A 22,558-nucleotide genomic window follows, 5' to 3' on the forward strand; every position below is an offset into this window, starting at 1 on the left:
CCCCATCACTGCCGGGACCCGGCCTGGCCCCGGGGCCAGCTGTGAGGGGGGCTGGCAGCGCCCTCCCCTTCCCGGGGCTGCCGGGGCCAGGCCTCGGGGGCTGGCAGCAGGACCCCCCCCCCATTCCCTTTGCTGGGGCCGGGGGTCCTGCCCGGCTGTCCCCCGCTGCCCCCCTAGGCGAGGGGCTCTGAGGGCACGGGGTGCGGGGTCACAGGTATGGGGAGGGGGGTGCCGTGCGTGGGGACACAGCCTGGCCCTGTCCGGGGCGGCCGCTGCCAAAATGCTCCTGGTCGATGTCTGGTGTGTTCGGAGACGGTGCGGAAGGGCCGAGAGGACAGCGGGGCCTTTGTCTTAGCCCTGGAACGCGAGGAGGCATTCTGGGCCGGGGAGCGGCGGGGTCCCCTTGCACCCGCTGGAGTTCGTGGGCGTCCGGGCGCGCCGTCGCCCAGCTCGCCGCTGCCAGGCTAGGCAGTCTGCTCTCCGGATGCTGCTCCGGGCTCTCGCTAGGAAGGTGGCAATCCGTGGACGGGAAAGCTGGGAAAACATGCGGTGGGGTGGGCAAGCCTGTTCACCGGTGTCCCAGAAATTTCTGTGAGCAGATCCTGGGTACAACCGTGTAATTCCCCTGCCCAGAGGATGTTGCTTTTCTGTGTGGAGGTGACAGAACACCCACTTCGTTTGGGTCGTGCCAAAAGCGTTCAACTTCTGTGTTTATCATTAATGCATAGCTTTATAGTCGGGGCTTCCTAGCTGAGGAATCTTCTCTGAGACCAATATTGGTGCTTCACGCTGAGGAGCAGTGCTCTTGTGGAGGGTGTCCCTCCCCGAGGGGTTCTGTGCCGCGAGTCTCTTGCCTCTCGCTTGGTGTGTTGTTGCTGGCAGCGGTGGGCTGTGCGCTAGGCGAAAGCCGCGCTTTGAAAGGTGGCTGTTGGCGGGTGGTGGAGGTAGCACAGCGCGTTGGAAAGTGCCTCGCCAGAGCGCTGAGGAGCAAAGTCTCTGGGATGGTGGATGCTCGTGCTTCCAATGGACTGGTCGGAGTTTTGAGGAGTAACTGTTTAGTTCCTACCTGAAGGTGGGAGGAAGCGCAGGTCCCTGCGTCACTGCTGGTGGATGGCAGTGTTTCTCTGCTTTCTGAAGTCTCTGTTCAGGCCGATAATGCCAAATCTGCAATGAAAGATAGTGGGCCGCCTTTGTCTCGGGTCTGAGTGTGAGGGAGAGGGGAGAAATGAGTCACCTCCAGTTTATCCAGGCACTTCCAGTGTTTGGGTTTCCCGGGTAAATAGGGATATGAGGCAGAAGTATTACCGGAACCTACTAATTGAGAATTCCTGAATGAACGTAGCCATGTAGTGATGTGTGGCCTTAAGGGAGTTACACAGTGTAGATTTCCCCCTGCTGTTTGTGTCCGTAGAAAACCTCAGCGTTTGGCTGTGTAAGTCAATATGAAACCCCCTGGCATCGCCGTAGGCTGCTTGGTCTCCTCCCTGGTACTTGGTGTCGTGCACGTACCGGGATGTTCTAGCTACAGTTTCTAAAGGAATTCTTAAAGTGTCTAAACACTCTGGTTTGAATTTCTGGGGAGATGTAGTGCTTGGTTAAGATAATTTCTTTGTTCGGCTCATGAAAAACGCAGCACTGCCTCACCCATATTTCAGCAAATCTGGGACAATCATTCAGCGGAGTGAAGAGGGGTTTTGTGGTCATTTCCTCCATGTGAAGAAAGAAAAGGGGAAAGAAATTTCAGTGTAACTAATGTTGCCTCTTGTAGCGCTTTGTTATCAGAAAAAGGAAATTTGAAACGTGACTCTGTAGCTTGTGCATGTGTCGACCACTCTAATTTCTCAAGCTGAAATTAAAAAAAAAGGTTTATTTGCTCAACCCTACCACGTTCTGTGATTGAATTTGTGTTGCGTGGTGTCCTTCGGTGGCCAGATTTGAAGACAGCGACATCTCCAGAGAGAAGTGTTCCCACGAACCTCCCCTGTGTGAAGCGCGCTGACATCCACACAGCTGAGCCGTGCAGGAAGTGAGTGGGCTCTGTGCGAGAGGAACTGCTCTCCGTGGGCAAGGCTCTCGGGGTGGAAGGGCAGAGACGCTGGGGCCATTGACCCGGGAGGAAGCGTGTCCCAGTGAGATCAATCGTCTTGCACCAGAGGATAGCGTGGCTTTGCTCTTTTTCTCCTTCTGACAAGGTTCCAAGGTGGAGAGAATGTTGTGACAGTACCAGAGAAGAGTGATAGTCCTTCCTGTGCAAAAAGAGCAGCTGTTGTCTTGCAGACAAATGAGTGTGGCTTTAGAAAGGGCAGAAGGAGTAGTAAGAGTCTAGACAGGAAACACTTACAGCATGGGTCGGGATTTCAGCGAGAGGGAGGTAAGAATATTCTAGGAAATATTGCTGTAGAAGACCTCAATAACTCCCAACAGCACTAGTAAAATACTGAGAAAAATTACATTAACTGTTCTTGCCAGCTTTGCTGTTAAATATTCCAGGTGAGGAATAAATCAAGTAGATGAATCAGCTTCTCTTGCCGTGATGGTTGGTCATCTTTTCCTACCTTCTAAAAAGGCACTGAGGCACAAGGAGACCCTCTTGGTCTGAAGATTTAGAGCCAGGGAGGGAGGGGACGGAAGGAAAAGTCACAAGGAGGAGTACCCTGTAGAGGAAAAGCTGGCCTGACGTTCCACCACCAAGGCACTCTTTAGCATTTGAGGTATGGGAGGGACTGAAACTGCTGGCTTCACGGGAAATGTTCCTGCTTTTGGCAGGATAGTTTAGCTTGGTGTTTGGTATAAATCTCAAAATATTTTTAAGGAGACTTGGATGATATTTACATAGTGAAAATGAAGGAGGTTTTTGCTTCCATTAATCTGAAAAGTAAATCTTACTGCAGCTCTCATCGTAGCGGAAGGGCCAGCTGCACCTGAACGTGCTTTTCCTGGTACGTAATCAATTGAAGAAACACACTGAAGCGGTCACTGGCGGTTCCACGTCACTCTGGAAGAACATCTGCAAGCCGGCTCACAGAAGTTCCTCCTCAGACAGATACTGCTTCTCCAAGTCCCTTAGGATTTGGATAATGGGGTACAGAGCATGAACATTGAGTTAGCAGTTGGTACCCTTCCAGTCAGCCAGGATCCAGGCTCCTTAAGGAGAGGGGTAGCAATTCCAGTAATGGGGACACGTGAGAGAAACATCTGGAAGAAGGGTGCGGCTTTGAAAGGACGGGTGCGGAGTGTTCTGCTGAGGTGGAAATAATTGTCTGCATGAGTACGAGAGGGTGAAAAATGGGGTGCAGGAGAGGAAATGAGTGTTAGAGCAGGTGAAGCGATGAGTGGATCCGCTGCGCTGGCTGCTGAGGAAGAGAGAGAACCTGTGGAGATACATAAACACATAAAGCATGTGAACCTTGGTACTTGTGGGGCCTGGCTGGACTGATGTGTCCCGTTTTGGATCCTTTTTCGGGATAGGGACGGTCTAGCTGGAGAGTGGAGGCAGTAGAGCCTGATGTGAACGGTCAAGAGACCTAAGAAGTAGGTTCTGCAAGGAAGTACTGAATATTGGCTGATGCTTAGCTGAAGGAGAGGAGAGTGTGCCAGCACACTTCCGAAGTCTGAGAATTTGCAGCCAGGCAGAAGGGGAGTAAACTGTCCACCTCCTTTAGGGGTTAGAGATACGGCTAAAAGCACGCCAAGGGAAATCTTGGACGTCGGGGGTGCTTGGGGGAGGTGCTCTGTGTGGTGCTGACCCTGCGCTGGGAGCCGAGGATGGACTGGCTGGTGCGTAAAGCTTTCGGCACTTCTTACAGTGAGCAGTGTGCTGCCTAAGTGTCGACTGACTGCTGCAATTGACCTCATCTGTTAATTGTAATCGATTATAACGAAGGTTACTTTAATGAGTTTGTGTATTTACTGCTTTAGCAACGTGCATCTTTTGACTGGGACATGTGAACAGCTAATAGAAAATTAAAACTCACTGCTGCTGACGGTTTTGGTCAGGCCTTTGTGTCTAGAGTGAAATGGCTGGAAGGTGCCAAGGTGGATGCAGGCACAGGGTAGATCTTGGCTCAGTGGGAAGCTTTCTGCTCTCACCCCGGGACTCAGTGGGTTGAAGCAGGTGAATACCGGTAAATGGTCGTGTTGGGTGTCCTCTCTCCGAGTTTCACTGACAGACAGCTGTGAACAAATCTAAGTATGCCAGAGGAATTTGTGTTTTGCTTATTGCACAGAACGCTGCTCCTTGGTATCCTGTGTGTCGCTGAAAGCAGTGAAAGGGGTGATGAGAGCAGAAGCGGAGCCCTGCAGCTGTTGCTGGCAGTCCCGGCGCGCTGCGGGGCCCTGTGATGCTGCAGGTGGGACGGGTTAGAGCCTGCTCTCTGCGAACCCAGCCCTCCTCGGTGTGCGAAGGGTGGTGTTTCGCGTGTTCCTTGTTAGCATCTGCAGCCTGAGCTGCTGAGTGGTCACATGCTCCTGAGCTGGTTTTTAGGAAGTGACTTAGTTTTGTGGTGTAATAGGCTACAGTCTGAACTTTCCTATTTCTTTTTTTTTTGCTTCCATTGAAGAGCATATCCCTGACCTCACTTCGGTAGACTCGACAGTAAAAGAGGAGAGATAATGGGGGTGAGCTGTCAGTGTGGGTGGACGCAGCAGTGTGCTGTGTGTCTGTAACCAAGCCAACGATCTGCAGGCCTGCCAGGGTCTGAGGGCTGCAGATGCAGCTTGACTTCGGCTGAATATGGATCTTACCTGTTGGGGAGTAAACACCCTACCAGCTTACCTCAACGTCTGGAGACCCGCAACGGCCGTCACACGTTTTGATGGTTTTCAAGCTCCTGCATGCTGTGGAATGTGCACGAAATTCCGACTGGATTTGAGGCGGGGCAAGGAGGGGAAGATGACTCACATCTTCCTAGTTGCCTCCGATGCCTGGTAATTAAAGGCAATGTTTAATGAGACAAGATAAATATAGTGGATGCAATTGTGTTTTCTTTTTTTCTCCTTGGAAATACAACCTCAACTGGTGCTCCACCCAGGAGTGAATGATAAGACACGTATTCTCCGTGGTGGCGCGTAGCAGGGCTCGCAGAGCAGCCTTGGCCAGCGGCAGGAAGCACCTGAGTACAAGTCGTCCTGCAAGCTGCTGAAAAATTTATTGCAAACTGCCGTGCTTGAGAACGGTACCAACTATATTGCAATGAAGTTTCTCAAAAGAGGGTGGAGAAAAAGCTACAAAAAATAACATCTCTTAGGAGAACTGAATGTAAATATCTTCAAACATCTTACCCAGCTGAGTGTCTGGGTTTGGTTTTTGTTGTCACTACTGCCTTTCCTTAACTGGTAAGAATTAAACCAGCTTTACTTTGAGAAGTATCGATGAATTCTCATGGATGGTAACGGCCCTGACTGGCAGGTACCATCTTTATACGCTGTGGCTGCAGGAACGTACCTGATAACGCCTTCACGGCGTACTGGAGCGCAGCGTTTGTCGAGGCTCCTGCGCTAGCTGCAAACGGCCTCGTCCTCGCTAGAATTTTGCCTTGTGCTAATTAGGTCAGACTGGGTACATTTTTCTTCCCTGAGATAAGGTCTAAATGTGTCAGTCACTGGAAGGAGCGTTGGGTGCTAGGTGGGACTTGAGGCGGGCAGTGTGTTATCGGATTAAGGACGTATCTGTCGAGATTTGTGTTTCTCGGAAGGAGAAAGGCCCGTCCCCCAGTAGCAGCCTTTGCAGGAGGAGGATTTACACACAAGCTTGTCTTTTGCCTGTTCTAATTTCTGCTTCGCTGCACTTATCCCTTCCATTGAATTTTTGATTAACTAGCATGGTGCCTTCTTTGAGGGCCGCTGGTGGTGTGTGAAACGTTGCGCGGGGCAGCCAGCGTGGAAATCGGCTCTTTAGAAGGCGAGGGTCGGTGCGACGGCAGTACCTGCCGTACCGTGCGCCGTTGTCCTGGGCCAGCGAAGGGGCGCGCTGTGCTTCCCGTCCCCGCAGAGCGCTGTGTCCCGCTGAGAACCCCACAAAACAAACTCTTGTCTCTTCTGTACATCTGCTTGTCAATTTGATCTGTACTGGAACGTGGGCAGAGAAAGAGGAAGAAGAGCTGAAGCTGAAAGGGAAAGCTATCTGCATGAAGTTTGAACTTTTAACGTGAAGGCTGCTTTTTTATTTTTAGTTCCAGCAGAAAACAAGGCGGTGCCTTCCTATCCGTACGTTTTAGCTTGTCAGGCTAGGAAGCACTTTGTTGATGAGGACAAACACACCCTCCTCCTCTGGGGAGTTTTGCCCACAACGAAGGGCAGAACAAGGCATTGTACCCGAAATCACCTCCCAGCTGGAGGTGGTGAAGGGAGGGAAGGAGAGCAGAAAGAAGGGGCTGGACTGTCAGAGTATTCAGAGAGTTCAGAGTTGCACACTTTCAGTGCTGTTTCTCGAAGAGGAAGCCTCTCGGAGTTGCACTCTTCCCAGAAATTCCTCCCAGTTTCGTTAGCTTCATGTGGTGATTCACTCCTTTGTTTTCTGCTTCCAAGCCGCTTTTGAGGAGACATGCTGCTCTCTGATGATTAACTGTGCCCTGATGGTTCTGTGGTGTGTGTCCTGAGAGGCTCCACAACTCTGTCCAGATGTCACGGTGTCGCAGCCCGTGCTAACGAAGGCACTTCTGAGTGGCAGCGGGGAAGTGACAAGCGCGGAGCAGCGATGTCAGGAGCTGGGGGCCGGATACTGGTGAAATGTGCGGCTGAAAAGGAGAAATGCAGAGAATTGATTTGCTGCAGTATGTACTTTTGGTAGTTCGTCCCAGGGAAGGAAGCGGCCCTTCCCTCCCTTGTTTTCAGGCCAAGGAGGTATTGACACTACTTTCTGTAGCCTGTGAACACAAGGGCTCTTTTCAGGAAGTTTATCTCTGCTTTTTTAATACCTTTTTTCCAACAATCGGTGTAATCAATGAAACTTCTGCTGCAGTGTGTGTACCATGTTAATTCTCGACAAACAACATCACTTCTGCCATACAAGATAGGCAGAGCTCTGGGTTACAAACAGGAGCACTGCCACGCATCCGTGCTGTCCGCAGGGATGTACGTGTGCGCTGTAACGTGAGAGAATTGAAAGTAATCTAACTGCTTTAGCTTGCTCTTTGGGGATGTCGGCGCAGAGAGTGCGGCAGTGGATGTGCCCTTCGCTTGGGCAGTCGCTTGCCGGGGTGCCCGTTTGAAACGCTGCCCCGAGGTGATGTTCCTGGCGTTGAGGGTGCACGGCAGCCTGCCGGGGACGGGAAGAGAGGGGCCAAAAGCATCTGCGGGAGCCTGAATGGCACTGCAGCGTGGCAGTGCTGTCTCAGGGAGGCTTTGGGGGAACCTGGGGCATTTAAAGCCTGCTGGGGTCTCCTGCCCGTTTCCTAAACGACGAAGCAGGCCTCCCACGGAGCCTTCGAGCATGCAGTGCCTTTGGGCGACTCACGAGGGCACAGCTGTCTTCGGAGGTGCAGTGTAGGTTTTGGTGTTCTCGAAGCGCTGGTTTTTAAATGGATGCAGTATCTTAGTCCTGCTCTGAGAGCTTTTGGAGGACCTTGGAAACTAAACACCCCTTCATTGCCCCCCAGATTCAGCAATTGTTTCTGGAGACAAGTGGGGACAAGGAGCATGCCTGTTCCCTTCCTGCTGCCTTTGGGTTGGGAAGCTCGGGCTCCTGGGATGAGCTCACTGATTCCATTGCGATGAGCTAGTAAAACTCCTGCTCTTAATCCAGCCTGCAGTCCTGGGCGACCAACCTCCCGCTTCCTGGGGGAGCAGCTCCTGAGCCAGGCACAGGCGGACAGCAGCCGTTGATGGGAAAAGCAATTTACATGTGCAATTTATTATTGTTTACACAGCCAGTATGGAACGGTCGCTTGCATAAACTGATGCCTTAGGAAGGAAACTTGGACCGTAGGCTTTTGGTTGCGAGGAGCCGTCTGATGTTGCATATGCAAGTCATTTATAAACTGATCTGCAAACGGCCACTTTGTTGCATGCATTTGTTTCACCTCACTTATTTTTATAAGGTCGTAAGAGCTCTCTAAGAACATAATAAGTAGTGCTGGCCTTGTGTGGGAAGTTTGACTGTGATGTGCAGGGCGAGGGCATAACGCTGAGCTCTGCCGGGCTGGCTTTGTGCCGCGCGCTGGTGGGAAGCGCAGGAACTGCTGGAGCCCCTGGGAGCTGATCCAGAGAGGCTGCGGGGTCGAGCTGGTGCGGTTCTGCAGCCCTGCAGCGCAGGACACCTGGGTTTTGACGCTGTCTTTCTGTGTGTCCTTGAGCAAGTTCTCTGTGCTGACCTGCTTTGTTAAGTGCTCTGATTCCTGCTGATGAAAAGTGATGGCGTGAGATAGATACTGGTAAGATGGTAATTGGAATGTGAAGCTTTCAATTTGAAACCCTGTGGAAAGTTGTGTGTCTTCTCTGCTCTTTGTATGTTGTTTTCTCTGGCCTTTTACAGGCAATCCAAGCGTGCTTTGCTCTGCAATGTGCTCTGTGCTCTCCTGGGTACATCAGCGCCTTTGGCTTTTTCTGTCTGGGTTACAGTTCCCTAAACGCGTATGGTGCCTTGGCAGTGTGCTGCTGTGTTGGCTCTGAAAAGTAGAGCTTGTAGGTTTGCGATAGGAAACAATGTCAGCCTACTGGCAGAGGGGTCTGCCCCGTGCGGCGCCGCAGACCCGCGCTGAGCAGCCCGGTTGCAGGGATCTGTGCCACAGACGGCCTCCTTCCTGCTGAAATGGCTGTTCTTGAAATAGCTTTTCTTTCTTGCGTCTTGTCCCGATTGCTTTGTTTCCTTAGCCAGTGTTTTTGTTCTGCTTTCTAGGTTTCCAACAGGTTTCTCTGTTGTCTTCCTATGAAGTTGTAATCCCGCAGAGGTTAGGAAGAGAACGGCGAGAGGCTTCCAATGTCTCCTCGATACAGGTACTGGGCAGTCTTAAAAACACCCTCTGTTTAGTATCTGCTTCCTAATGAGGTCCACCCACAACTGACCTGAAATTCTCACAAAACACTGTCGGATTCATCTAGCAGCAAACGAGGGCCTGTTCCTATAGGACAAGGAGTAATGGTTTTAAAATAGAAGAAGGTAGATTCAGACTGGATATGAGGAAAAATTTTTTATGCTGAAGGTGGTGGAGCACTGTCCCGGGTTGCCCAGAGAGGCGGTGGATGCCCCATCCCTGGAAACATTCCAGGCCAGGTTGGCCGGGGCTCTGAGCAACCTGATCTGGTTGGAGATGTCCCTGTTCCTGGCAGGGGGGTTGGGCTGGGTGGGCTTTAACAGTCCCTTCCCACCCAGACCTTTCTGTGATTCTATGAATATCCGTCCTTACGGAAGGTATTACATCTAGCACTGCCTCTAGCTGAGTTACGGTAAATACCTGCCTGCTCCAGAGGTTTCAAGCTGCTGCAATGGATTTTTTTTTTATCTGGATGTGAAAGTTGCGTAATGAGAGTTGTTAAGCACTGGAATGAGTTTTGGAGAGGTGGTGGGATCATTATCCTGGGAGATGCTCTAAATCTGACTGGAGGAGGCCCTGAGCAGCCTCGGCCAGCTCTGTAGCTGGCCCTGCTTTGAGCAGGGGCTCGGATTAGACCGCCTCCAGCAGTGCTTTCCAGCCTATATTATTCTGCTGTAGCCACGTAATTAAAGACTGCACACTGCAAAGTATTTGGATTAGATCAACTGTGTTTAGTCACAAATCTTATAAACATTGGCAGAGTTTAATATTAACACAAACGCCTTGCAGTTTGTTGCAATAGCCGACTCGTGCTCCTGCGGTGACATTTAATGTAGTGGTCAGGCGATCCAGCTTAGCTGCTTAGTGTTAAGGACCCTGGGTGCTCTGTGGATAACTGAGGAGGTACTGACTCCCCCTGAATATCCAGTAGTAGAACTGTGTCGTCCTTTTCCAGCTGTAACTAAGAGTTTTTCTGTGGAAGTCTTCAGAAACAAGGAATAAGAAAACCACAAAGCTATTTTGAAGTGACTTCCTTCATGTGACTTTTCCCTAGTTACACAGGAAGGGGTGCCAGGTTCCGGAGGCAGGGACAATTACAGAATAGGTTTCAGGCTCACCCACGAGTTGTTTTTCCTGCTCTGGTGCAACCAGCAAAATTTAAGAAGGAAAGTTTACCAGCTCACTATCTGGCAGTTTCCGTGCATGGACACGGCAGTTTTGTCTGCTGGGTGACAGGGAACCAGAGCAAATCTGGATTGCCAGCTTCTCATGGCAAAGTCTTGTGGGCTCAGCGGAGCGGGCTGGGAGCACCAGGAACGCCCGCTGCACTGAGCAGAGCTGGGATACCGGCAAGAAACGTGATGGGAGAGGCAGCTCAACCCGAGGGAGTTCTGCATTCCTCTAGGAGGTGGTTGAGATGTTGTTGGTGCCAGCCGCGTCTCCAGCAGCTGCAGCTGTATCTGAAGAGGCTAACAGCACAAAGCAGCCCTGCGTTACGGATGGTGACGGTGCTGATCCGAGTGCTGTGGTCACAGCAGCAGTGGAGCTCGCAGAGACTGTTTTCTGCCAAACTTGTGTTCATTTCAGGAATGCTTTATTCATTAACCTGAGTAAAATGCAACTTTTTTTTGTATTCAGGACAAGATATCGTATGCTATTGAGATAGAGGGAAAAGAATACACGATCCATCTAGAAAAGAACAAGTAAGTGATTAATTTCTTTAGATTATTAAATTCCATCTATTGTGCTACCTGCTGCCTCGTTATTTGGACACACGAGTTCCGATTTCTGAGGTTCTTTATGAGAAGCACGGTTACATGCTGGCTCTGTGAGACTGAATCACAGCCTTGGCTATTATCCAGAAGTTGTGTTGACCTCCTGCAGCCCTGGTGATCCCCGTTCAGTGAAGGAAGCACTCGTTTGCTCCAAGGGGACCTGGGGAATCGCTGAAATTACTCTCCATTCACATCTAAAAATAAACAAGCTGAACTATATTTCAAGTAAATATTTTCACTTTCTTCTGGGTTTTGTTTATTGTTTCAGGGTTGTTTTTTTTTCCTGTCTCAGTAGCAGAAGAATACTAATAAATGAGGAAAGGGACTTTATATCCGAGGCCTTGATATCCGTAACTTACAGACAGTATAGGTGTTGTTTGTCTTGAGTTTAATTTTTAAAGGGCTGCTTGCAACAACAGGAAGTTACCGTTTGTCAGGCTATTGCTTCTTAAAACTGCCCTCATACTAGACAGAAGAGAGAGAACTATTTGAATGTACAAGCCCCTGGGGATCTCTAACTTGCTAAGCCCCAGACCCTCAGAACATGGGAATTCAGCTACGCCGCATCAAGGGATTTACCAGTATGGCTCAGCGGTCTTAATCGTGGGAGTCTTTCCCAACGCGCTTCCTTCCGAAACTGGGGAAGCAAGCTTTAAGCACAAATTAATGGGTTTTGATGCCTGTTTTAGTTACCTGGGGTGAGGGGGTTGATTTGATTTCGTTAACAGTTCCACCATTCTGATACCTTGGATTTTGCTGTGGAAATGTACAGTTTCTATGCTAATTTTGGGGATTTTTCCTTTTGAATGTTTCCTTATTTAATTGCAATTGGCGTATCTATGACGCCTCGCATGAGGATCATCTCACTGCCCTGCTATAGTGTCGTAGTCATTTCATGAAATTCCTCGTGTGTTCCTTCTCCCCTTCCCTTACAGAGAACTGCTGCCCAAAGATTTCACAATTTATACCTACAATAAGGAGGGGAAGCTGCAATCTGAATATCCAGATGTCCAGGTAGGATTTATTTTTTTTATATATCTTTACTGAAGGTGACTTGAGCACTGAGGGAGTACTGTGTTACAGAATGATAATTGTGTTTTTCACTGGGCCACCTTCTAATCCCATGCACACACTGCACTGTTTCTGGAGCTTGTAATAGACCCGTATTTTCTTAGACGGAGGTGATTGCTGTCTAATTAGAAGCTACTCTTCTGTAAAAAGGAAATGCTCTTAGCTGCCAGATATCTGGTTACCTGAGAGCAGTGCTGTCCCTGTCATACAGCACAGTGCTGTGCTGGTATCGCGTCTGGACACAGGCCTTGCTCCTCACGAGGACCAGAGCATGTGGAGCAGAGCTGGGGAGGTGCAGTGACTGAACGCAGGGCTTTTACCTTTACACACAGTGGTCTTCCAGATTGGTCCACGAATCGAAATGAAAGGTCAGCTGCTGACCCATCTTTCCAGTTGTGCGAGGCTGTTAGTGACTCTAAGAATTTTTGAGGGTATTTGAGGTAATTTTTGACAGGCTATCCGTAAGTCCAGAAATTTGGGAACTACTAGAAGGAATGGATGAGATCAGATCTGGAGGACCTTTGAGAAGGATGTTACCTGCGTAGCACTGAAGTTATTCCACTGAAAAAGCAGTTGCAGCCCTCTGTTTCTGTACAAGCAGGCTGTCTGATAGGTTGCCTTTGAAAATTTAGTTACTTCTGTAGGATAAGAGTGAAAAGCAACTCATGTGATACAAAAAGCATGAGAGTATTTCTAATGGCTTCACCCTTCTTATGTATCAACGTTGTTCCTTTGAAAGGGAAGTGTTAGTCATACATGATTCATGGGATCTTGGTTTTGAAAATAGAGCACCCGAGTCAACTGAGTGTGTACTTCCCGGTTAAAAGGGATGGACTGAGAGGAAAAGTGCTTTTTTTTTTTTCGCATGAGCAAAGTCACTGTCACAGACTAGCATGTGCCTTCAGTGCGTTCTGCATTCATTGCTGAAGCAACAGGCAACATAATCTACCTACGTTGGAAAATGCACTTGCCAGAGAAAATGGAGTGGTTTTGCCCCATACTGCCACCTTGTCCGGCTTCCAAAATGTGCATACACAGAGGAGAAAATGGAAGCGTTCTGCCTCGTCAGGGCTGGTGAGGCACGTACTGCGTAGCTGAGAAGTTCCAGCAGCACAGTACTGGCTGGGGAGGACAGCAGGTATTGTCCCTCTTCTCGCTGGAGGGAGGTTACGTACAAGTCAAACATTCTGCAGAGCTGTTTTCTAGAAGACTGAATGGTGATTTGGCCCAAACCGGTAGGGAGGGCCTGTCTCAAAATATTTGGGTGGAGGACAGAACTTAAGAGTAGGATGGCTTACAGTCAAGTTAAGAAATCCAGTTGCTAGATAACGCTTCTGAGCCCCGTGTGCCTGGTGTTTGTAACATGTTAGCAGCACCAGCACTGAATCTGGCTTCAGGTAGAACGGGCGAGCGGGATTTCCAACTGAAATGTGTAGTGAACTGCTGGCCCCATGGAATTGTGAAGAGCTTCACACAACAGGGAGGTCGGGACCCAGCTGGGGTGCTGTGCCCCAGTGTCTCGATTAGCTTCGTATGTACAAGTCCGTGTGGTACTGAGGCAGGTGAGGAAATTTTTAGATGTGTGAAGGAAATGCTGTTATATCGTGGTAGAGCTAGAGGCACGTTTGAAACTCTAGACTGTAGATAAAAGGCACGTAGTAAACTTTAACTTAAAGCATATTATGTTCCAAAGCTGTAACCACTGCTGGTCAGCGGCAGGCATAGCAATTACACGATCAGAGATCGCGCTGGGTGTGCAGATATGTGTGGAATACGTGTGTAACGTGCCCTTTTTCCCCGTGTAGGATCACTGCCATTATCAGGGATACGTGGAGGGGACCCTGGATTCCGTGGTGGCTGTCAGGACTTGCTCGGGCCTCAGGTAGCACAGCTCATCTCTTGTGTCCCTGTTGTCACGTGAGTCTCACGGCTCGCTGAACCTGACACAGAATTCTTGCTCTGTTTTTAACTACTGTTCAACCGGACGGGGATTCACTGACCGGGGCCACGCTGCAATGGTGTGTGCCTTTGGGCAGTCTTTCTGTGGTAGCTTTTGTTTGTGTAGCTAATAGATATTTGAAATACCATTACATAAGTTGCAGTTCGTTGTCAGAGTACAGTAATTTGTTCTTTCATGCAGATTTTAGCTTATCTTCTAATTCGGCTAGATGGTCACTACAAAGAACTGTGCATAGTGCAAAAATGGAAAGTCGAACATTAGTCTGCAAACTTACAAAATTGACCCTAAAGCCTATCCACATCAAATTTGATTGGAATTTTTTCTGCTTTGAACTGTTTTCCATATATTTTGGGACTTTGATTTTCTGCAGTGGCGTGTCAGGTACCAAAGCGGCAGTAGTAATTGAACTAAAGCCTTTCTACGTAAGGCCTGTCACTTATGTTCTTGGGCATTGCAGACTCTTACAAAAATGTTTAATTTGCTGAATTTGCGAAGGCCCTATCCAGTGAAAGGCTGCTTTCAGGCTGTTTTGCAAGGACTGAGATATAGACGTGCCTTTAGTTATCAAAGAATAATAGTTCCTTTGTTTTACTGTAAAAATCTGGGTACCTACTCTCTGTGCTTAATGGAAGACTCTCTCATGCTACCGTATTTTAGGGGTTTGGTGACAATAGGGAACATCACCTATGGAATTGAGCCCATGGATTCCTCTTCTGGCTCTAAACACATTTTATATCGGTTGGATAACGTGAAGAAAGAGCCCACAACATGTGGAGTAGCCACCGAAGCCCATGGAAGGGAACATACAGAGGAAAATCACCATCCCAGTATGACTCAGCTGCTGCGAGTAAGTACTCCACTGTTTTCTCCACAGTCCCTTGTAATGCGTTTTGTGAGTGTTCAGCTAAGAATATGGAAGCTGCTTATCAGAATTCCTGGGGTTTAACGCATACCGTAAGGTTTCTGATTCAGAGGGCTTTCTGCACTGCTGAAAAACTCGGTGGCTTCAACAAAGCACTTGCAACTTGCTTCTGCACACAGCTGCAAGAGTCCAGTGCCTCGTTAGATTATTCATGGGCAGAGATTCTGGGGGCTTTTCAGGGCAGGAACACTTCTCTCTTTGGAGATGCTCATTAACAAAGTATTGCATCAGAAGCCAGGAGAGTATTGTGTTGTTTAGTCCATTCTCCTAACCATCGGTGTAACAGTCTGGTGTGAAGGTCCCCCGTGTCATGTAAAGATTGGCTGCATGGGAACAAGATTGCAGTAAAAGCAGGAGTGTGAAAAACATTGTGTTTCATTTCAAGGTTGTTGGCACTTGCTTGTTAGTATCTTTCTGCTCCTCCTTAAAAGATTATGCTGTCTTTCCAAGGAAACCTGTGAGAAAAGTAAAAAACTCCCTTGATTTTGAAACACAGGAAATCTTTGTGCAGCTACATTTTAGTGTAAAACACTTTTGTAGAGAAATTGTCCCTGCGTTGAATTACACTTCTTGGTTTTGGCTTGTTTTCCTCTTGGCACAGCGTGCTTTGGGTGTGTCTCCCAAAGAACTAGTTGTATCAAGTGAAATATGACAATGTCATGATTTTTTTTGTTTACACTTGAATCAATAAAATTGAAGTGGTCTAAAACTTTTTTTCCGCAGAAAAAGAGAGCGGTCCTACATCAAACAAGATATGTGGAGCTGTTCATAGTGGTGGATAAAGAAAAGGTAGGGACTGTGTGTCACTTTCCCTTCCTTCTCCCCAGGAGATGGCTTGAGAAGCCCTCAGCCTTTCTTACTCCCAAATGGGTTGTTGAAAGACACTGACACTTCAGCCAAGGTTATGCAAATATGCTAACCTAACACTGAGTAAACATGTTATATGCAGTACTCTTCAGAAAAAGAGTAAAGTGTCAGGCACAGAGAGTTCCTGTCAGCAAGGAATCTAATAATGTAAGGAAAACACGTGGCAAAACCTGCCTTTGCTGTTTTCTCGTGACTGTTGAGCTGCTGAGCAATACAATGAAGATATGGCTGCCTTGATGAGTGTCGTCTTGACAGGAGGTTTGGAGCCAGGCAAAAATTTTTTTCATGTTACTAGTTTTAAAATGTTTTGTTCCTTTTCCTAACTCTTGTCTTTATCTCTTAATGACTAAGTTTCTTTGTCTTGCAGTTTGAAGATTTTGGGAAGAGTGAAAAAGAAGTAAGAGAACACATGGTGCAGCTGGCAAACTTCCTTGACAGCGTAAGTTAAAGCTACGCTGAGCGTAAGAGGGAGCGATGCTGTGTGCAGCAGCCCCGCGACTCTGTTCACTTGTGTAAACTTCCACCTTGGAGTCTGTTTTGTTATCACTTTGGTGAGAAGGAAATAAAGATTTTTATCAAGCCAGGAGCTAAACATGTTCTCTCAGCCATCGTAGGACTGACAGAACTCAGTCACACCTGCACGTTGTGCTGAAGGAGTGCCGGAAGTGCAGCGGCTGCAGAGCGATGGCAGTGTTGATTGGCAGTGGGCTTTGGTGCATGCATTGCTGTTAAAGCTTTTCCATCTCTGAATTCATCTGCAGTCATCGTACTTGGGAGTTGATTTAGGGAACTCTTCCAACCTGTGCAGTGTACAATGAGAGAGGACAGATTGTTGCTGTTACTGCAGTTCTTAAGTATTTGTCAAGGTTAGAGAAAAAGCATATCTTTCAGCTTGACTATTTCATACGATGCTATTTGGCAGGTTTGAGACTCCTTTTCATTTCTGTTTTGGATTTTCTCATTGATCCTGTAGCTAATGAAAGGCTGAATCACAGGGAAAATGTGTTCTGGTGATTTGAATTGTGTACTAAATTTAAAAAAAAAAAACAACAAACCTAAACAGAAAAAGTAGAATCTTGCACTAAGATACATAAAGTCAGACCGCTTGTTCTTATCTAAAGGTCTTCAGAAATATTTCTCCTTTTTTTTCCTCCCCAGATGTACGTCATGTTGAACATCCGCATTGTGCTGGTTGGTCTAGAGATCTGGAAGTATGAAAACTTAATTAGCACAGACGGAGGTGCTGGTGATGTGCTGGCAAACTTTGTACAGTGGCGAGAGAAGAATCTTGTTTTGCGCCGGAGACATGACAGTGCCCAGTTTGTTCTGTGAGTTGCAGTTCCCTCCCTTTGGCTCTTAAGAAGCTTATTCTATTCCTGTCTGCTCGGCCGTGCTGCAGTATCCAAAGTAGCCGCGGTATTTAAGCAGAGAACCCAGTGCAGTCTGCTGTGTTTGGTGTCCTTGTGAAAACGTTCCAAGTCAACTTAAGCATTTTTAAGAAAGTTTCTGTGGTCCTTAAATTCAGTGTCCTCTCTGACAGGTATGTTAAATAACAATTCTTGTCCTGTCCAGCAATGTTATATGTTTTATTGTATAAAGTTTTCATTCAGATAATCCTTTGTCAGGTTGTACACCGGTTAGACTTGTAACCTAGGGCTTTTTCCAGTTGAAAATGAGCATAAACCTGGTGCAGAGCATGGCATTTGCAGCTGGTATCCAGAAGCTGCATGGTTTGAGCTTTGACACGTGACGTTAATCTGTCCGTCCCTGCTGCCTTAAACCAGCAGAGCTTCCTGAGCTCTCGTCTCTGCCCCGCTTCCAGGATGCTGCCCCTGTGCACTTCCCGCTCCTGCAGATAGCGCAGTCCTTAGGAAGCCACTACCCAAAGCGTGAGAAACGGCAGGGGCGAGAGCACTGCTGCACATGGGGCAACAGCCTAGCCTGCCCTTGTGCACAGCCGTAACTCCCCTGCCTGCAGGAGCTGGGAGCCTCTTCGCCTCCGAGGCAGAACAGCACTGTTCAGGTGATGGGGGGGAAATGGCTGAAAAAAATGCTCATTTTAAAAATTCTTTTGTTTGAAGTAAAATGTGGTGCATTGTGCTGCTGCACTTAAGCTTTAAGAACTCTGTAGAAACAAAATAAGACAGCAGTGAAGAGGAAGTTGACAAGGAAAGAGATCTGTGGAGTTTGGCAACAGTAGAAAGGCAGCTAACAGCCAATTAAAACAAATTATTGTAAGGGTGGACCATTTAGCTCTTTAGAGGGAAGATGTGGAAGAGTATAACCTTCTCTGCAAACCCTTGTCTTAATTTAAAAGACTAGAAGAACCATGAACAGAAAGGTAAAGCTGAGCTGGTGCACCGATACCCGCAGCCAGTGATAGCACTCCTGGCAGCGCTCCGTTGTGTGTCCCCCGAGCAGAAGTGATGTACTGAGTGGCTGTGTGGATGGGCGGTACCGCTGGCAGCATCGCGTGTCTGTACGGTCGGGGTGACTGCCTTTCCTTCTCCCCATGACTGCAGGAAGAAGGGGTTTGGTGGCACGGCTGGAATGGCCTATGTGGGAACAGTGTGCTCCAAGAGCCACGCCGGAGGCATTAATGTGGTGAGACATCTTCAATCATACTGTGAACGTGATCCAGTCTTCAGAAGCCTTCCTGGAAGTGCACAGTCTTTAATAACAAAGCTGAAGTGGCTTAGTGGGGGCTTTTCTGTGGCCCCCAGCCATTTCTGGCACTTCTATATCTGAATCACACTTCTTTAGTCTTCTGCATCCTCTGCTCAGCCTTTCCTCTCCCGTGAAGAAGGGACAGCGTTTCTCTGCTGATGTTTTAAGCACCCCTGCCTTAGAAGGGTGTGGGAGCAGTGGATGTTCTCAAATCTATCCTCTGCTGTCTGCTTGACCTCCACAGTCCTGAACTCCTAGACCAGTGCCCGTTGACTGCCCTCTTTTTGTGAAACCCAGAGCGTTAATGAACCAAACTGCTGATGTCAGATAACTGGCAACCCCAGCAATCTTCTTTTCTTGGACTAGTGACTGGAATGGGAGTTTGCATATTTAAGGAGATTTGGGCTGCTGTGGAGAACTCCAGCTTTTGTGTTTGTGTTGCAACTACACTGGAAAGTTGAGCTTGCTAGATAGTGTCCCAAATATGTTGTTTAAGGGCTCTTATTGCTAAGCAAATGACAGGCACTGGATGAAAGCAGACATTATTGGTCTGAGAATCCTGTTAATGTAGAGACAGAAGTGTCTTTTTTGCACATAAGTAAACACTGACTTTCTCAATATAAGCCATCTGCTAATTTTCTTCTGGTTTGCTCTTACGCAGTTTGGAAGAATCAGCATACAGATGTTTGCATCAATTATGGCTCATGAACTGGGACATAACCTGGGGATGAACCATGATGATGAACGTGTCTGTCACTGCGGAGCAAGCAGTTGCATTATGAGCTCTGGGGCATCGTAAGTAACTGGCAAAAGGGAAAGCATTTTCTGAGGGTCACCCCACCCACACGCTTAGTTTTTACAGGTTGCTTTCGTATTTGAAGCACTCTTGCAAAGAGTTGCGTCGCGCTCATGAGGAAAGCAAATGTTACCCTTCTTCTACAAACTGAGAGAGTGCTTGTGGGTTGCCTTAGTGTAAAGATACGCTCATGTTCTCTGTTGCAGAGGATCGAGGAACTTCAGCAGCTGCAGTGCAGAAGACTTTGAGAAGCTAACTCTCAACAAAGGCGGAAGCTGCCTGCTCAACGTTCCCAAGCCTGATGAAACCTACAGCATCCCGTACTGTGGGAACAGGCTGGTGGATGCTGGGGAGGAGTGTGACTGTGGTTCACCAAAGGTTGGTAGCTCGTGTGTTTTACGAATGCTGCCAGGGTGGCCTTGTGTGCTGCTCGCATGGCAGAGGGTGCGCGGTTTCTTGCCGTTCACAGCACTTCTTCTTTCAGGAATGCGAAAGTGATCCTTGCTGTGAACCAGGTACTTGCAGGCTCCGATCCGGTGCTGAATGTGCTTACGGCGACTGCTGTAAAAACTGCCGGGTAAGAGATTCAGGTGTAACATTTGACAGTGTTCTTCAGCGGCTGAGAAAAGGAGAGCATTGGCCTAGCGGGTGCATCTGTCAGAGGGAACGGTCATGCACGCATACAGCACCCACCACGGGCTTTAGATCAGTGCCCTTGTTGTTGGGGCACGTTGTGGGTGGGGTGCAGTGTTCAGCTCTGCTGTAAGGTTTCTGGTTTCTGATGTAGTTTTCCCCCTCCTCTCCCTCTTTAGCTCCTTCCTGGAGGAACCGAGTGTCGGGCGAGTAACAACGAGTGTGACCTTCCAGAGTACTGCAATGGCACGTCCCAGTTCTGCCAGCCAGACTTCACAGTTCAGAACGGTCACCCGTGCCACAACGAGGAAGCCTACTGTTACAACGGCGTGTGTCAGTACTACGATGCCCAGTGTCAGGATATCTTTGGCTCAAGTACGGAAGAGCACAGTGTTACGAATTTTCTAGGAGATGTAGCTAAAATAATACACTAATTCTATTTAAAATATACTTACTGGTTTTCCTGTAACGAAGACCGGCTGGCTTTGGCAAAGGATTTGCAGTAGTGGTATCTATGGCTTAGCCTTCACACATTCTCCCTTTGTTACATTTAGTGCTGTGCTGGTGATTTGAGTAGTAATTTTCTTGCACTGACCATTCCTATTAGAGGGGGGGTCCCAGTGTGTAGGGCTGTAAAGAAGCCACAAAGAAATGGTATAACTGACTCAATGTTAAGTGACTATTTTTCTCTCTTTTTAAACTTGGAACCTTGTAGTGTTGACATTTTCACCTCTTTGTTGTTTTGATCAAGTTCTTAAATTCTCTGTGCTGCATGGAGAATACTAGCTGTAGCAGGATGATTGCTCTGGGTACAGGGGGACGTGGTGATGTGAGATGCTTCTGTCCCTATCTAACTTGATTCCTCTGTCTGGGGCATGGGCTGTTGTTTGCAGAAGCCAAAGCAGCCCCCAACATTTGTTTTGCTCAAGTGAATTCCAAGGGTGACAGATTTGGCAACTGTGGTTTCCATGGCCATGACTACAAGAAATGTTCCAGCTGGTGAGTAGAGCCCAGTGCATCACGAAGTTCCTGAATGTGTCACTGAGAATCCTTACTGGGGTGCTGTGCTTTGGGGTGAGAGCAGGTGCACTGGGCAGACACGTTATCCCATAATCTAATCCTATTGACATGTACACATCATTCTGAAACCGCAGCGAGGTAGCTTGGAAAGGATGTGTTCTGTCCCAGTCTCTGAGGCTGTTAGTAGAACTTACGTGGTTGTGAGTTTTGTTGACTTTGGTTTAGATTGTCTGACTTTACCTGTTGCACGTAACAGTTGATATGAGTTTGAATATTCAGGCAATTCTTCCTTAGGTGGGTTTGAAGTTGTCGGGCTCGTGCCGCGATTTTCCGTGCGTGCGGTGTTCTGTGGCCTGAGGGGATCTGTGCGTCATGCGTTCAGATGTGGGGCTACGACAAGGACAGCGTGTTCCCCATCTCCCATCATTCTTATCCTGCGGTGTTCACATACAGGAAAATGAGTAGCAAGTCATCATGTTTTTTTTAAATGTAACAATCCCAGCAGCTTAGAGAAAGAAGGGATAAATCCATACACTTGCAGCACTGAAATGAGGCCCAGCTCAATTTCGTTTGGCAAGTTGCCTCGATTTTATTTTCAAGTAGCGTCTTCCAGCAGAAAGAAAATATCATAGCAAACGTGTGATAGTCTTTTTCTCAGAATAAATTCAAGTGTCACTACAGCATTCGCATGTTGATGTTGTAGGAATGCCATGTGTGGGAAGCTGCAATGTGAAAATGTGGAAACTATGCCTGTTTTTGGAATTAAGCCTGCTATTATCCAGACTCCCAGCAGAGACACCACGTGCTGGGGTGTAGATTTCCAGCTGGGCTCTGATGTCCCGGACCCGGGAATGGTGAACGAAGGCACCAAATGTGATACTGGAAAGGTAATTAATGGTTATAATTCAGGGTTTTCATGTGAATACAACTTTCAGCTGCATTGTTTCATGAATTTTTTTTGATGGCTGTAGTTGATGCAAAATCGTGCGAGTCCGCTGGTTCCCCACACTGCCTAGTGCTGCAGTGTATGTGCATTAAAAATACAATGAGCCTTTCATTTATAAATGAAGCAAAAGAAATTAAGTTTGTTGAGAGCCAGGATCTTTGCTCTGTCAGTGAGCAGGAAGAACTAGGTACACACAAATGCTGTCAACTCAACTTTCAATTAAAATCCAAGTAAACTAAAAAGCCTAGAAGCTCAGCCCGAGCAGAGGAGCGTACGTTCCATGTATCCTCACCGTGCACAGTTGAATTGCTAGTCCTTTACACTCTGGCTAGAGACAAAAGGCTTCTAGTGACAGTTCAGACCCCAGACTGAGGAGCCTTTTGTAGAACAGAAGTGTTTCTGTGGAGCTGGCGTTTATCACGTAAGAGTGAGACTCGCTTTGTGGTCAGTGAGCGCGGAGCGGCTGCGGGGCCGTGCGCTGTGGAGCGGGCGGAGGGGGAATGTGGGAGGGGGAGAAAGGGTAAATCAGTGAAATGCCATCTTGCTTTGTTTGCATGCATCTCTCTCTCAATTCCCCTAGATCTGCAGGCACTTCCAGTGCGTGAGTGCCTCCGTTCTGAACTATGACTGTGACGTGGAGAGGCAGTGCCACGGACACGGGGTAGGTAGTCCTGCTGATAGCCCGCTGACAGTGAACACTAAGTCTGTAAGTTCTGCTATAGCTGGAAGTGTTTCTGCGTGAGGTCCTCTGGCATCTTGGTTACGAGAACTCTAGATTTTTAGACTCAATGACCGTTTTTACGTAAACGGATTTTTTATCAAAAGTCTGTTTGCCCCAGGTGCACTGTAATTGTGCTCAATCAGTAGTGTCTATGTGCTGGTCTTTTTTTGCAGCTAGGAAGTCTTCTGCCCTTCTCTGTTTAAGGCTCTAA

At 48.0% G+C, this 22,558-nt stretch overlaps 1 protein-coding gene across 1 annotated transcript in view; it reads left to right on the forward strand.

Annotated features, from left to right (window-relative positions):
• The window catches only part of ADAM9 (ADAM metallopeptidase domain 9), a 31,199-nt gene that overhangs the window by 248 nt on the left and 8,393 nt on the right, over positions 1–22,558 (forward strand). The window contains exons 2-17 of the mRNA XM_086767760.1: positions 8,834–8,931; positions 10,608–10,672; positions 11,680–11,758; positions 13,621–13,697; positions 14,433–14,622; positions 15,421–15,486; positions 15,932–16,003; positions 16,723–16,892; positions 18,087–18,168; positions 18,893–19,026; positions 19,234–19,405; positions 19,512–19,604; positions 19,840–20,035; positions 20,554–20,659; positions 21,384–21,567; positions 22,207–22,287. Of these exons, the coding sequence (XP_086623886.1) occupies positions 8,834–8,931; positions 10,608–10,672; positions 11,680–11,758; positions 13,621–13,697; positions 14,433–14,622; positions 15,421–15,486; positions 15,932–16,003; positions 16,723–16,892; positions 18,087–18,168; positions 18,893–19,026; positions 19,234–19,405; positions 19,512–19,604; positions 19,840–20,035; positions 20,554–20,659; positions 21,384–21,567; positions 22,207–22,287 (1,865 nt within the window). The remainder of the gene's footprint in view (positions 1–8,833; positions 8,932–10,607; positions 10,673–11,679; positions 11,759–13,620; positions 13,698–14,432; positions 14,623–15,420; positions 15,487–15,931; positions 16,004–16,722; positions 16,893–18,086; positions 18,169–18,892; positions 19,027–19,233; positions 19,406–19,511; positions 19,605–19,839; positions 20,036–20,553; positions 20,660–21,383; positions 21,568–22,206; positions 22,288–22,558) is intronic.

The sequence above is a fragment of the Chlamydotis macqueenii genome, chromosome 27, assembly GCF_036417535.1.
Source record: "Chlamydotis macqueenii isolate bChlMac1 chromosome 27, bChlMac1.mat, whole genome shotgun sequence".
NCBI classification, from domain to species: domain Eukaryota; kingdom Metazoa; phylum Chordata; class Aves; order Otidiformes; family Otididae; genus Chlamydotis; species Chlamydotis macqueenii.